At 45.2% G+C, this 16717-nt stretch overlaps 2 protein-coding genes across 2 annotated transcripts; both read right to left on the reverse strand.

Moving 5' to 3' along the window:
- Positions 1–62: 62 nt before the first annotated feature.
- LOC310803478 (haloacid dehalogenase-like hydrolase domain-containing 5) lies at positions 63–8053 on the reverse strand. Its single transcript, XM_083668265.1, has 8 exons — positions 7831–8053; positions 6010–6213; positions 5615–5727; positions 4368–4461; positions 3339–3372; positions 2911–3085; positions 2430–2618; positions 63–2063 (listed from the first exon to the last, which is right to left on the reverse strand). Exons 1-8 carry the CDS (start codon positions 7948–7950, stop codon positions 1655–1657), a joined length of 1338 nt encoding a protein of 445 aa, XP_083524391.1. The 5' UTR covers positions 7951–8053; the 3' UTR covers positions 63–1654.
- A 1849-nt stretch (positions 8054–9902) lies between these two features.
- isy1 (ISY1 splicing factor homolog) lies at positions 9903–15991 on the reverse strand. Its single transcript, XM_083668033.1, has 11 exons — positions 15901–15991; positions 15484–15506; positions 15126–15177; positions 14918–14983; positions 14679–14721; positions 14463–14575; positions 13936–14053; positions 13491–13613; positions 11831–11949; positions 11265–11354; positions 9903–10350 (listed from the first exon to the last, which is right to left on the reverse strand). The coding sequence occupies exons 1-11, from the start codon at positions 15901–15903 to the stop codon at positions 10243–10245; spliced, it is 858 nt and encodes a 285-aa protein (XP_083524159.1). The 5' UTR covers positions 15904–15991; the 3' UTR covers positions 9903–10242.
- Between the last annotated feature and the right edge of the window lie 726 nt (positions 15992–16717).

The following is a 16717-nucleotide window of genomic DNA, read 5'->3' on the forward strand; positions in this document are numbered from 1 at the left end:
GAAAAACCCTGTCTGGATCGTTTGTACAGAGTTTAGAATGATAACGAATGAGCAGAAATCAATCAGGTTTAGTCCTTTATCATCAACAGCACATTATACATAAAAACATTTTTAAAAGTCTTTTCAACACTGTTGCTCTTGAATTGTTAATAAAATAAATACAGTAGCCTATACATGCAGCTCCTTTGCTTTACAGTGATGTCACTAACATTTCCTGTGCCACAACCACAGAACCTGTAAGCAATATAAATAACTTGACATTAATCACTTACATTTGTTAACTTTGCAATTTTCATGAATGGAAAATGGTGTCACATAATTTTCTTTACAATGATATAATATCGTATAATAGAAATGTTTACATTGTAGATACTATGACATATGGACAGTATGGGTATAGTACATGGTAAAAACAAAGGTTTAGGTGTATAAGTACAAGTATAAAATTGTATATTTATAAGTTAAGGCACTACATTAACAGAGTTGGTTTACGATGGCATTTCAAACCTGCATTGTGGATTGTTTTCCCCAGACAACTGCAGTATCCTCATCCTAGACTTTCATTTCTGACGGCACTTTTCCTTCTGACCTATCGGTAGTGCAATTGAAACCATCACCTCAACGGTAATAAACACTCATCATACAAAATCCATGACAACCCAACTGTCATACATGTTGTCACTGAAACAGAAATCCTATAATGGTTGACGTGGCAACACATCCTGACACGAAACCAGCACCTCGTATGGAATATTGCCCCACCCCCCCTTATTCAATCCACTTCCAGCACCGATGTTAAAAAACGTAACAACACGTTCTTCATGAATAGAACAGTTGTTCGTATGACAGAGCAACACTAACCCAGAGAGGAAACACACACAGCCTACAAAATGTATTGTTCTGCTGCTCTTTTTTGTAAATTTGCTATTTGTTTTTTATGTCCATGCACCAACCTCACCAAGTCAATGTGCAAATATACTTGGCCAAATAAAATAATTCTGATTCTGATTCTGAACACACTGGCAACATCACAACTCTAGTAAGACGGTGCATCCTTGCTTCTGTTCTTCTCAGTGCAGTTCTCTGGCAGTTACATCACAACCTGTATTCAACATGCTCCTTGTTAAATGAAATGAAACTGAGGAGAACACAGATATATAATCTGTTGGCAGAACATCGATGGTCATCAACGTAACCTTGTATAAACAATAACATGGGTAATATCTAAAACATCAAATATCTCCAGTCAATACAGATAGCTATTGTTTTTTCCTATTTGGTGTTCCTCAATATAAGGTATTACCGACTATGAGCAGTAAAATCTACCTGAATTTCTATGGTTTTAAAACGTTTCGCCTCAGCAACTTGCATGGGACGGATAAAAAAAGCTTTTGTACTGGTTTACACTAACATTTTCATACTAAAAAAAAGCCCTCCTCAAAGATGAGTACTGAACTTATGGCTTACTCTTCTTTGATAAGTGCTCAAGCTCAGGATCCTTTGAATGCAAATGTAAACAAGCCATCCAATATATCTACTAAACCTCTTCAGTCCACAGAGGAGAGATCCTGAAGTGATCCTAAGGACAGGGACCAAGCGGTGGAGGCTCATTGTGACCTCAGAGAGAGCATCGCCACAGGTTTTTAGCATATTGTCACGGTCTAGCAGCAGCAAACTTCTCCTTCTGGAATATGAGCTCCACGGCGTCCTCCACGTCCTGCACAATGTTTCCCGGTTCCACCAGAGCCGGGTCGAAGCGGAAGTCACGGTGCCCGTGGAACACGGTCTCCTTGATGCTGTGGTTGGCGTCCACAGGGACCTCCGTGTGGGGGTTGTACACGCCCGTACACACCAGGATGGACTTGCAGGAAGTGGCCGAGGGGGAGGCCAGCTCGCTCTCCCAGGCCCGGTCCATGTCCTCGTCCTGGGGCAGGGCCTTGGGGGCGCCGGTGCCCGTGCCCGCGGCGACCTTGGCCACCACCTGGGCGCTCTGCCTGGTCCCTCTCTCCTCCAGGTAGCGGTTGTACAGGTTGGCTCCGTAAATGTCCGTCATCAGGTTGTCCCTGGCGACAGGAAAGAGGGCACAGCAGAGTTAGAGTGGAATTAGAATGGAATAGAATAGAATGGAATAGAACTTTACTTGCCCGTCTGTTAAAACAAACCATCTGTGTTCTACTCTGCATTCGACCCCCCCGAACAACACGCCACACGTGTTCAAAGGCAAAACATTTTAAATAATTGTTTTTCTTAATGTTTCATGTTTGAATGAGAATATGAATAAGGACAGTGGAGCAGCAGAGTAGAGGGTTCCTCACCCGATGGCGTAGAGTGATATCTAAGTTCACATCTGAGGCATTTAGCAAAAGTGATATTTTTTGTATTAGCGTTTCATGTCAGAAGCAGAGTAGGAACAGAGAGCGTTTCCTCACCCGATGGCGTAGAGTGACCTGATGGGGGTCCTCCAGCCCCTCTCCTCCGCCTGCTCTCGGACCAGGAACTCAGCGTAGTGGTACGTGAGCTCGCTGGGCTTCCCCATCAGGGCCTCGTACTTCAGCTCCTGGCCCGTGATCTTCCTGTAGATGTTCTCCAGGCACACCAGGAACGTCCCGTGGCCAAACCTGGAGGCAGGAGCAGGGCAGGAGAAGATTAGGACGCTAAGTCAAACGTCAAATAAGACGGTGGTTACAGAGCGCATTTCATACACGGATGCAACATCTCTTGCAGCGAAGGTAGACAGCTTTGGCCCCCCTATTTGCATAGGACTTAGCATTACCAAAGAGAAGCGGTTATGTAGTTATTGCCCTGGTATGTCTGTTTGACTGACTAACTGGAAGAGCCTGTTCCCTTACACTGCGTTTCAGAACTGGGCTCCTGTCAGTTTCCTTGTGATGATGCTGTATAAAGCGTTACCGTGGAGACTGCGCTTCTGCCATCCACATGAGGTCCATGTTACAGGCCAGCAGGGGCAGGTGGGCGGAGTGTTGGTTCTCGTGGGCGTTGGCCAGGTTTCCATTGGTCAACAGCACGTCAATGATCAACTGAAGGTTTGTCTCCCATCGGATTGGCTCTCCAAATAGAATGACAGCTGCAATGAGGAAGACAGACAGACAGACAGACAAACAGAGAGAGAGACAGACAGACAGACACCAAAACAAAAACAATTAAATACAAGATGTAAGCAATTGCAGATGTGTATCATCTAGGTAGTGTAGTGAATCATAAACAAAACTATAGGTTTGTAGTACAGAACCATCAGAATAGCTGAGTCTGAAAATACTACTCTTTTCATCATAACAATAAAGCTACACACAATATGTCACAATAATAATGCATCTTACCTTCAACTTTAGGGAGATTCAAGATGGGTGAGGACTGCAGTGAGAGAGAAGACACAAGAGCACACTGTCAGACTCCCTGACGACAACTCTCCCTGACAACACTGTGCACATCACACAACTAGAGGTCACATGGCAACACTAACATGACTCTATGGTTTTCTAAATTCATATAAACAGAGAATACTCGGGCCCAGATTGAATGAATAGCACATAAAAGCTAAAGACACTAATGTTGACATTACAGAACACAGTCCTTTAAGGTCAGGTCCTAGTCCTTAAAGGTCGGGTCCTAGTCCGTCCTCGTCCTTTAAGGTCAGGTCCTAGTCCGTCCTCGTCCTTTAAGGTCAGGTCCTAGTCCGTCCTCGTCCTTTAAGGTCAGGTCTTTTATGGTCAGGTCCTAGTCCTTTAAGGTCAGGTCTTTTAAGGTCGGGTCCTAGTCCGTCCTCGTCCTTTAAGGTCAGGTCTTTTATGGTCAGGTCCTAGTCCGTCTTAGTCCTTTAAGGTCAGGTCTTTTAAGGTCAGGTCCTAGTCCGTCCTAGTCCTTTAAGGTCAGGTCTTTTATGGTCAGGTCCTAGTCCTTTAAGGTCAGGTCTTTTATGGTCAGGTCCTAGTCCGTCCTAGTCCTTTAAGGTCAGGTCTTTTAAGGTCAGGTCCTAGTCCGTCTTAGTCCTTTAAGGTCAGGTCCTAGTCCGTCTTAGTCCTTTAAGGTCAGGTCCTTTGCACCAATATCCACTGATAATGGCTTCCAGGGGAACAGCTTAGGAAGTGTCCCAGTTTTAATGCAGTTAACACCTCCCAATACAACCCCCAATAGGGTTCGCACTTATCTGCAATTGATTGAACTGAGAACTGAGTGACAGCTGGAGCAGCATATCATGGACCAGTGGGAGGCTGGTGGAGGTAGAAATCGGAGGACGGGCTCACCGTAATGCACAGAACTGAATGAGGAATGGTATCAAACATGCATTACAATGAGCCCATCCTCCGATTTCTACCTCCACCAGCCTCCACTGTCATGGGCTTGCGTACCGGTAGTTTGGGCCGTCTGTTGTGATCCACCATGTCCAGCAGGGGGAAGTGTTCCCTCAGCATGTCCACGCTCACGACGTTCATGAAGCCCAGGCTGGAGGAGCAGGTGAAGGAGAAGCATACACCTCTGTGGCTCAGTTGGTAGAGCATGGCACTAACAACGCTTAGGTTGTGGGTTTGATTCCCACTGGGACCATATATACTGAAATGTATGCACTCACTGCAATGTAAGTTGCTTTGAGTGAAAGCGTCAGCTAAATGACGTATATACTGTATATACACAACACCTGCAGTCTGGACCTCTACCTTTCCCCCTACACTCATTCACTACCCCTGATGGGGCTAGACCAGGGGAGGTAGAAACCGGAGGACGGGCGCTCATTGTAATGCACGGAACGGAATGAGGAACGGAATCCAACACACTCCTCATTCCATTCCGTGCATTAACAATGAGCCCGTCCTCGGATTTCTGCCTCAGCCTGCCTCCTCTGATTTAGATGCATTAGGCTGCAGTACCTTCTCAAACCAACCTGGCTACATTCCATTGATTACTTGACACGGAAGACTTTGCTACGGCACGACAGTCCTCAGGGCTGGTAATAATGATTTACTTGTACCACATTTCTGCCTCGCCTGCTTAACAGAGAAAAAGATCATCTTGTTGACAGGAAAGCTAATAGCACCCTTGTCTCTCAGGGAGGACGCCTGCACCCAGAAATATCACCCAAATCTTAAATGGCGTGTTGCGTAACTACTCATTAGGTTTGGCAGTTCAAACAAACACACACACACACAATCACACAATCACACACACAATCACACACACAATCACACACACACACAATCAGACACACACACACACACACACACAATCACACACACAATCAGACACAATCACACACACACACACACACACACACACACACACACACACACACACACAGCCTTCAGTTTAATCTATCAGGAGAAGATGAGCTAAATCGGAGGGGGGGGTTACACAACCATATCACATGGGTCAGATGCAGGGCGGCTATTTCAGCCAGCATACCAGACTATCACCTCTGGTACATAAAAAAGACAGCACAGAAACTAGGATACAGTGATATAGTGATGTATTTGAAATATAGAAGTCGCAATATACTGTATTAATAATCCAAAATGACTGGGGGTACATTTTCATAACACAGTGTCTTCTGAGACAGGAGGAGAGTAGAAAGACATTGATATAAACAGAATGAGAAGGATACTTCTTGGCGATGTCCAACACAGGCCCTTGTCCAGACACGAGGACACATTTGTCGTGGTACTTCCTGAACATCCTCAGAGGGCTGTGAGATAGCATCACCTGGTCTTGAGAAATCTGAAGAAGAAACACACAAAAATCATATTAATACACATAATGAAGTGAGACCCCCCCCCCCCCCCCCCCATATCCATATTGCATATTATATATTCTTTCTGAAAAAGTAACTTGCAATTAATGTACGGGGGAATTATATCTAGATCTTCACATTTCTAAGAGCATTTGTAAATGTTGTGTAAATCATGTAAATGTTGTTTAGCAGCGTTCAAAGCTGTGAGCAAGGAAACAGGGAACTGAAGAGAACTTCCTTGAAATAAAGACCAAGTGAAAGCGACTCACAGGAACTCCCAGGATGTGAGACAGCTGATCAGCCTTCTTCTGTCTGAGACAGTTCCCTGCGTTGGTCACGAACACCACGGGGACCACAAACTGGCCGCGCGAGTCCACCAGCTTCTGAAAGGCCCTCTTAGCTGCCGGGATGGGAGTCTTCCCGCGCACAAGGACCCCGTCGATGTCAAACAGCAAGCCAAAGCCCGGCTGGACCTACACGTTAGAAGACGGGTTTCACTGGTTAGAGAGGCTGTGGTGAAAGACACAGAGTATAACATGTGTGATCGACATGTTACAAACATGTAATAACATATTTACAACCCAATTGAAATACATGTTTTATCTGATCAACTTGGACAATATTCACAATTGAGTTAAAAAAAAAAAAAAAAACACTTCTTCCATGACATGTGCTTGCTATATAGATAGATAGATAGATAGATAGATAGATAGATAGATAGATAGATAGAACTGCCATACCGCAAAATAATCCCTTATATTCACTCAAATGAAACACAGCAGATATTCAGAGAATAGATGACATGGCAGCTTACAGTAAGGCTCTTAGGTCTTACAAAACCAGCACAGAAGGGACACTACGTACATCCGTGACCTTTTGGTGGCTGCTTGTCTCTGGTTTGTCCCTGTTTGTCACTGGTAAGAATGTCTCCTCTCTCGTGCACTTAAGGATTACCAGGCCTAACATCTGTGCTTTTCCCCAGAGGGAACACTTGCTTATCTCAGCAAAGATCCAGTGGACACACACAAACACATTCTACATCAACATAATTCCCCTCCAGTTCTCATCTCTGGTTGCTTTGCTATCTTCGAGAATAAAATGTTTGTGAAGGGACGTCTGTGTTTAAATTCACATGTTTGAAACCTATTTTTAGATAGCATAATAACATCCAGTTCATGCTCCTGTGCACAAACCACACAGATGTCCCATTTGCTGTTGAATGAGCAAGCAACTCACATCGTGAGAGAGAGACAGAGAGAGAGAGAGAGAGAGAGAGAGAGAGAGAGAAATGTGTTTCTTTATCATGCATAGTCAGTAGTGACATAACATGTAGCAGCAGGGTATAATCAGGTTTGCCTACCTCACTCATACAGAACATATTTAAAACCTTGTACACTACAATTATGTTGATTATTGTGTTCCATAGAGGCACTGTGGCTGACCTACCTCTAAAGCACAGGGGTGGGTAGGGGGCGGTGAGACCCAGGTTAGGCTGAGGGGGTGGGTAGGGGGGCAGTGAGACCCAGGTTAGGCTGGGGGGGTGGGTAGGGGGGCGGGGAGGGGCAGTAGGGGGGTGGTGAGACCATGGTTAAGCTGAGGGGGTGGGTAGGGGGTGGGTAGGGGGGCAGTGAGTACAGCCCCACAGAAAGGTATGGGAATGTAAGCAGACGCCTGTCCACATCACGTGGCGGCGCCCACAACGTTCTCCAATCACATGCCTGGTCGTGTGTGACCTCTTCTCAGGTTTCCGAACATTGGTGGTACAATTTCCCTAGAGGTACTATATACTATTGTCTACAGTTAAAGGTAGGTTATACGACTATGAGAATGTTATCCTAAGTTATGTTGATGGATACATGAACACGTGAATACATCATCATCATAACAAAAGTACAGGCGAGTTTACTTTTAGTAGAACATGCCTGACCGCTACAGATTTCAGCTTCAAGGCAAATCTACTCGAATGAATGACCAGCTCAATGAAACAAGAGATTTTAGGCAAAAGAATGACCTTGTATCGTTAAATGGCAACAATGTACCTGACGGGTGTTCACACAAAGTTCACACGTCAACGCTCCGACGTTCCCTACCTTGCTCTTAGACGTCGGAGTTCCGCACATTCCGCACCGTGTCCAGAGAGTCGTCCCTCCGTTAACTTGCCGGCTGCTCAGAGTATTCACCGCCCGGTGGAAAACACTCAGGCCCCTCATATTTCTGCTACTGTTGTTCTAGTATCCGGTTCTTTATGCAGCCTCTTGTTCTAATGTTCTTCCATCGTGCTGACGCCCTTCATGTGGCTCTAATCTTCCATCGTGTTCAAGTCCTTCATATATATCTCTGGAGGCAAAACAACGTGACGACAGAGAGGAGGTGGTCTGGTGAGAGGCGGTGGGGGGGGGGGGGGGGTGAAGGGGAACGGATTCGGAACATCAACGTCTTCGCGGGCATACAAGGTTGTAGAGGAGATTCGTGCGACCGTTTTCGCTCACGTTACCGAAAAATCTAAAAGATTTCGTGATCGGTCAATGTTTGACATTGCACGGGAAGGTGCATCAGATTCCGTTCCTATCGACTGAGCGAGAATCTGAAAAGCGAAACAAAGGAGTCGGTGAAGAGCATCACGGTGTCATTGTCATACCGCTCACTGAAGGATTGTCCACAGCTTCCTATGCTCTGCATATTGATAAATCACCTAGAAAACATCATTAATGTGGAAACATGAAAAGAATAATATACACATGCTAATTGTAATTTTTCCTCTTTTTTTTAACTGGTAATTGGGGAATCAGAAACAAGTTTAGCCTACTATATTTTAGCGTCTAAAAAGATTAGATCTGTTTAGATCCGAAAATGTATCTAGACATATGTATGACATTGTGCAGAGGCTATCTGTCTATAATGGTCAAGTAGTCCTATAGCATTGCTAACAATACATGATTTACGAGCAAGTATTTTCAGCCATTGATTCTCAGGTCAATTACTGCATAGCGCCTGAGAGTCTGAAAGGTTTAAAACAGTATGTTGCTTCATTTGTCGAATTCCCGCATTCCACGAAAAACAATGGTCCTGGCCCCTAGTCCCTGGTAATAAACAACCCGCAGCCCCTACTCCCAGGTCACCCGCCTACTGTTGATCTGTAAAGACTGGATAGGCGAGAAAGGTAGTGAAAATGCCATTTGGAGCGAAGGTGAAGACACTATTGAAGGTGAAGACACTGCCATTTGGAGCTTGTTCATACCTTTCCACCCCCTACAGATCTACTCTAGAGCTAACTAGGGGTTTCTCCACTGCAGCCCCCCACGATTTGGAACACTCTCCCAAACCACATCAAAGAATCCACTCTCCTCCTTCAAATGATCAAATGATCCCTCAAAACCCATCTTTTTCAACTTGCTTTTAATCTTTTAAACTATTTTTATTGCTGTTTTTACTGACTGTGCTTTTGTTTCACTCTTAATTTATCTATCTCTCTATCTATTCTTGTTCTCTCCATGGAATGTAGTGCCATTATTACACAATGTAATGCATTATTATCAGAGCCCAGGGAGAAGGGGACCAGGGGGTGGGGTCATATTTGGTAAGGGCCACTGAGTGTGTTGCAGAGGATGTCATTGTCATTATCATTACATACAGTAGTCAAAACACGTGACTGACTGTGGCTGAATGCATGATACTTAATATCAAACATCAGCCCGAGTTCCACAGGGACAGCAGCAGCATTTTGCCAAGGATAAGATTAGATTGAGCGCTTGATGAGGGAAGTGTGACTACCGGGGCTGCTTCTCCACCACCCTCCTCTGCTTTACGAGGAGTCACATGAACCAGTCTGCTCCCAATCAGCAGCATTCAAGCCTCAAATTAGAGACGGCCAGGGGTGCATTCAGCGAGGTGAAATATTCACATCATGGCAGAAAGAAATGCAACAAAATAGAGTTGACAATGACTCCCGATTCTAGAACACAAGAAACGAATACGTTCTACGTTGCATAGTTCTATCTGGACGTTCTGGAACATGCCGCCCTCCAGAACAGACCCCAGGTGACTCTGATCAGACACACGTGTGTCTAAAGCAGAGGCATGGAGGACCACATTAATGACTGAGGGAGGGAGGGAGGGAGGGAGGGAGGGGAGGGAGGGAGGGAGGGAGTAGAATCCAAACAGATGATGGGAAAATATTTATTCATATCAAAGAAAAGAATGCACCAAATGGCAGTTTAACCTTGTTTGAAATGTTCTGTAGAAAGTTGTCCACCGAGAGAGAAACAGAATACATGTATATAAAAAGACGCTATTTACAAATCATGGCCCCATGTCGCCTTCACATCGTATCACATGCTGTGTTACTGTACATGGAACACACCCCAGCACCCTCACGTCACATGTCATTTCATAAATCCTAATGGTCTCTTCTCTAGTACAGTAGACGTCCTTGAAGAAAGCAACCATTCAATACTGTTGAAAAAAAACCTTTTTTTTTTTTTGTTGAAACATTGAAAACGCCACTACAACCCCAGGAGTGTCTTGGCCTCTTCACTCTGGGCCATCAACGTTTCACTAGCGTACTTCTGCAACAGCTCCATCTTCTTTCTCCTGACGAGGGCTTCCTCGATCTGAGGGGGACAGGGAGGGGAGGGGGAGGGAGAGAGAGAGAGGTTGCGTCAAGCAATGGAGGCTGGTGGAGGTAGAAATCAGAGGACGGGGCTCATTGTAATGCATGGAATGCGGAATGATATCAAACACGTGTCTTTGATGCCATTCTTTATTCCATTCCATGCATTATAATGAGCCCCGTCCTCCGATTTCTACATCCACTGATATCAAGATATTTTGCCCCACTTTGACCACGTGAAAGATGGCTTTCTGCAGGCTGTGAGAGGTCTTATCAACAGATCTGGGTCAAATACAGACAGCACCCTGCGTAAGTAATGGGATAGTGAAGCATTTTTTTCCCTTCGTTTTTGCTCTACGCTCCAAAAGTTTGGATTTGAAATCAGTCAATTACTATGAGGTTAAAGCACAGATTCTCAGCTTTCATTTGATGGTATTTGTGTACACATTTGTTTCACCATTCAGAAATGACAACACTTTTTATGTATAGTCCCCCTGCTTGTTGTATTTACGACTACTTTTCGGGACCATTCGATACGATTACAAAGTCAAAGCTAAACCAAGCACATCTGACATGCCTGAGTACTTGACATACAGCACCAGTCAAAAGTCTGGACACACCTTGCCAAGAGTGTGCAAAGCTGTCATCAAAGCAAAAGGTGGCTACTTTGCAGAATCTAAAATATAAAACATATTCTGGTTTGTTTAACACTTTTTTGTTTACTACATAATTCCATATGTGTTCCTTCATAGTTTTGATGTCTTCAATATTAATCTACAATGTAGAAAATAATAAAAATAAAGAAAAACCATTGAATGAGAAGGTGTGTCCAAACGTTTGACTGGTACTGTAGGTGTTTCACCCAGGTCTGCTTCTTACTGCACGTATGGGCCACGCAGCAGTGCCTCCACTCACCTCTTTCTGCGAGGGCACAGGGACGTGGGCGATAAAGGTCTGTATTCCATCCTCTCCCTCCGCCTGGTCTCTCATCTCCTCATCAGAATGCTGAAAGACACGTGGACATGTTGGAGGGTGAGACACGTGGACATGTTGGAGGGTGAGACACGTGGACATGTTGGAGGGTGAGACACGTGGACATGTTGGAGGGTGAGACACATGGACATGTTGGAGGGTGAGACACATGGACATGTTGGAGGGTGAGACACGTGGACATGTTGGAGGGTGAGACACATGGACATGTTGGAGGGTGAGACACGTGGACATGTTGGAGGGTGAGACACATGGACATGTTGGAGGGTGAGACACGTGGATGCTTATGTACTTCAGTGTTTGACAGGGGTTGGGTTTCCAGTAAACTCCGCAGGTAGAAGATCATCTTCAGTCCATCACAGGCAACGTAGGAAAGACTCCTAGCGCTGTACTAAGGAGCTTTCAGGAGACACACCCGTGTGCAGGACAAGGTGTAACGACCCGTTTCCCCGGGTGATTGATTTGACTGAGATTTTCGGAGGCCATCTTACCTCCTCCTCCTGGACGGCGTAGATGTGCTCCTCTTCCTCCTCCACTTCCTTCTCTCCTCCTCCTCCAGCGAGGCGTGCTTCTCTCTCAGCCTTCCACTTCTCCACAGCCTCTGTTATGACTGAGACACACACACACACACACACAGACACAGACACAGAGAGACACACACACACACACTTCAGTCATTGTTATCTGGGCCAGCTGTGTGTGTTGTATTAGGACCATTTAGGGTACTAATGGTCAAACTGCACAATGGCCGCAATAATGCTCTGGGATGCATACCATAATGTAAAGAATAGACCCAGACAGACACACACACACACACACACAATTATGCTGTTGTCAACTCAGTGGCTTAAACAATAAACAGAAGTCTGTGTCTGTTATGCATGTTCTCGTGTGAAAGAGGGTCACTTCCTCAATACTGTTCCTGAGTTCCTGCAAGTTCCCAGCCTGAAGAAGGTCTTGGTGCAAGAACAAACCAACAAACCAAGGCCTGGTCAATCCCCCCCTGAAGGAAACGTTCACCAAGGGGATTGAATATGTGGTGTGTTTAATAAAGAGGTCTCATATGAGTTGCATCAGCCCTCCGCCCCGTTGTTGCATGTAGAAGACTAAAATACACCAGGCCAAATGAGAACCACATGCCACCAGCACAGAGACAGACACACAGTACACTACGCTTACAAAGGCTGCCATTCTCTATCAGGAACAGCAAAGTGAGTGTGTGTGTGTGTTCGTACTGTATGTGTGTGTACATGTGTGTATATACATGTGTGTTCGTACTGTATGTGTGTGTATATACACGTGTGTTCCTATGTGTGCATACTGTATATTTGTGTGTGTGTGTTTCTATATACACACACACACACACGTGTGCAGGACAAGGCGTATGTGTGTGTGTGTGTGTATAAGGGGTGGGGAACTTAATGTCCTAGGTGGAGTCAGGTGTGTGTGGCGTCTCGTGGTCAGAGTTGATCTTCTTCAGAGACACGAGACGCTGAATGAGAGACATTCCTTCCTGGTTGTCCTGGAAGTAACCCAGGCACCAGACAATGACGGTGTCCCGAACCCTCCTTATTGCGGCCATGCGGCCCACATTAGCAGACAGGGAAGTGTTTAACATCTTCAGGTGCTGAACCTACAGGGAGTAGACGTCTACACCAGATTACCATCTGACTGCAATAAAGACCACTTAGAACGCAACGGATGACCACTTGAGCCGTAAAGCAGCAGTTCTCAAACTTGGGGTCGGGTCCCCTGATTTCAAATTGGGGTCCCCTGAGAAAATCAAACTAACCTCTATGATTTGATAAATAAGACACAATCATTTGTATTTTGTAGGAGGACAAACATTATGTGTATTGCACCTTTTACAGGGCTCTGTGTGAATGTGTGTGTTCAGGGCTCTGTGAGTGTGTGTGTTCAGGGTTCTATGTGAGTGTGTGTTCAGCAGGGCTCTGTGTGAGTGTGTGTGTGTCTAGGGCTCTGTGTGAGTGTGTGTGTGTTCAGGGTTCTATGTGGATGTGTGTGTTCAGGGCTCTCTGTGAGTGTGTGTGTGTCTAGGGCTCTGTGTGAGTGTGTGTGTGTGTTCAGGGTTCTATGTGGATGTGTGTGTTCAGGGCTCTCTGTGAGTGTGTGTGTTCAGCAGGGCTCTACCTTGTTTCTCGTACTCCTGCTCCAGAGGCACCAACGCCCCGTCGTCTTCATCCCTGTAGCCGTAGTACTCCGCATCGATGTCCTTCATCATCTCCGCTCGCGTCTTCCTGGGCGGAGGGATTGCTGAGGCGGGGAATAAGATGGGGACACGTTCAGAGATCTCATCTTCTTCACATTCAACAAAGATCTCATCTTCTTCACATTCAACAGAGATCTCATCTTCTTGTTTAGTTTAATATTTCATCCATCAAGGTTAGGAAGCAGGGGAGGCTGGTCGAGGTAGAAATCGGAGGACGGGCTCATTGTAATGCATGGAATGGAATGAGGAATGGTCAATGGTCGAATGTTTGATACCCTTCCGAATTCCGTCCAATGCATTACAATGAGCCCGTCCTCCGATTTCTACCTCCGCCAGCCTCCCCTGGTAAGAAGACAGTGAACGTACGCTCTTTCTCAAACAGCTCCCTCACTCCAGGAAGGTCTTTGGCAGCACCGAAATATTTATATCCTCTGTTTCCTGGAACCTCCTTGCCTTCGTGGTCAAGCATCTTTGGTCCAACTCTCTGTACGAGAAAACACATTTTAGAAATGATTTTGACAATTTGATACAGGAAGGGAAACAAATCTGCTTGTCTGGCTCCAAGGTGTACATGCTTTTTAGTCAACACCTGTCCTTGTCTGTCCACATGTACGGCAGGGGAGGCTGGTGGAGGTAGAAATCGGAGGACGGGTTCATTGTAATGCATGGAACGGGATGAGGAATGGTATCAAACACACGTTTGATACCATTCCTCATTCCATGCATTACAATGGGCCCGTCCTCCGATTTCTACCTCCACCAGCCTCGCCTGATGTGCGGCTAGGCAGACAGCTGGGAGTTGGCTGAAGCACGTACAGTAGAGGACACGGCCAGGCAGGCCATGGGGCTCTACAATGACATTCATTAGTGATCTAGAAGTGACAGATCCTCACCCCATAGTCAGGACCACCGAGCTCCTTGATCCTGACCTCCCAGTGACCTTTCTCTCTCAGGCACTTGTTGATCTCATCGTTCAAGTCTCGGATCTTGAACTCCCCCAAGCCAGCTGGAGACAGAACAGGAGAGGCATGAATAAGAGAGAGAAATACATCACATCAGTCACGGCTATAACAGGTTATAACTGTTCTGTGTCACTTGTGACCACTTACCATTTTGAATTTGAGCTACTTTCTTGGAGATCTCACTGATGATCTAAAATGGAAGAAAATAAGGGTGACGGGTTAAATCATCAAAGTAGCAAATTGAGTTTTCTACACAAACAAGTGGTCAGAGAGAATCTGAGGAACATCAAACAACAGTCATGGAATGACAATGACCATAACATGACAGCATGAAGACCATAACCCATCAAGGGAACAGTATAATAACAACAGCAGCGTCTCTTTACCTGTCTCCTCCACTTCTCTGCTTTAGGCAACTCATTGCACTCTGATGCCAGGAAGGGTCTCCGTTCCTGTTGACATCCACACACAACAAGGACAAATCACTGAAACAACAACGGCTACTGACAACCTATTCAATTAAGCCAGTAGGCATCAGGTACATGGTAGTAATCAATGGAAATGTGGGAGTAAAAAACAACAGATGTTCTTTACCCTAACTTTACCCTCCTCTAGCTGAGCTTGACGAAATCTCGCCAAGGCCGTCCTGTGGGAGAATGTACGTTGTTTTTTTTAACGACTATTGTCAATGAATACACACAAGAAACCACACAACTTATATTACAGTATGAGGTCCAAGCAGTCACACATACTGGTTGAAGCCAAGCACTGGTTCAGCTACTCAACTAACTGACCATCAGGCTTTTGATCAGTTCAGTCAGGTGCAAGTACTGAGCTAGAACAAAACTGTGCACCCCTTTGGCTCTCCAGGACAAAGATTGCATAACACTGAATGTATGATACTACACAAATGGTAGTTCTATAATAATGTGTTCAATACAGAAATACTTACATGGCCTTCTCTGCATTACGTGCCTACGTCAAAAACAAAAACACATTTAGTTAGTTATGGTGGCGTTGATGGTTGCTGTCTACTATTCAGCGGCTAACTTCGGTAGCTGACACATTAAGGCTGATGGGTGGTGGTATCTAGGCTGTTACCCGTTAAACAGTATAGATAAATGTCTGAGTTACTCACTAACAGCTAAATAACATTATAAGATCAATAACACAAACACACATGTGGAGACTGAAGGTTGGAACCCTCGTATAGAGACCTAGCCACATCTTAGCTACGTTAGCTAGCAAGAGCTAGCACTGTTTCACAACCGCAAGGAATGAAACAAGAAAGCAACTAATTCGCCGGGAAACGCATGTCGTATGTGAACTGTATCTTACTAAACTAATAAAGTGTGTTTGAATTATTTACCATATTGCCGCTAAAAGCTGGAGCGCCGACAGAACGTCGGCTGTTTCATCAACAGAACACACGCTGCAACAACGGGAAGTGGATGGGCTCCTTCACAGGTCAAAGTTGAAAGTTGGCACACGCACAAAAAAAGCATATTTGCCCAAAAATACATTTGACTTCTCTGGCGAAAACAAAGCTAAGAGTAATTTGAGCAGAGTCATCTGATATAAAATGTCAGATATTTCCAATTTTGTTGCTGCTTCTTGAGCATAAATTGAAAAGAAAACACAAAAAAAAAACACATTCACTCCTTCTCATGTGCTCCCTCTAGAGGATCTCCATGGTGATGACAGACAGCTTCCCAGCTCTCAGCGAAGTGTCACTTGGTTATTGTTTGAATAAATGTGCAACCGTGAACATGGTTAAAATCGTTAAAGCGGTTGTCTCCTTGTCTCTATCTCTGTAGTATAATGAAAGGTAGGAGTGTGTGTGTGTGTGTGTGTGTGTGTGTGTGTGTGTGTGTGTGTGTGTGTGTCTGTGTGTGCATGTGTGTGGATGTGTGTGTGTGGGGGGGGGGGGGGGGGAGTGTGTGGATGTGTGTGTGTGTGTGTGTGTGTGTGTGTATGTGTGTGTGTGTGTGCGTGTGTGTGTGTGTGTGTGTGTGTGTGTGTGTGTGTTTATTAATAAAAGGCAACAGTTCTCACAGGCCTATAGTTGATCGTTCTTATCCCCAATGTGAGAAATATGACATCCACCCTCACTACACAGGTATTTTCAACCCATACCGCAAAACATACTTCCCCCACACTTAACCTACATGGTAACTCCTGACCAT

This window comes from Argentina silus, assembly GCF_951799395.1.
Source record: "Argentina silus genome assembly, chromosome: 4".
NCBI classification, from domain to species: domain Eukaryota; kingdom Metazoa; phylum Chordata; class Actinopteri; order Argentiniformes; family Argentinidae; genus Argentina; species Argentina silus.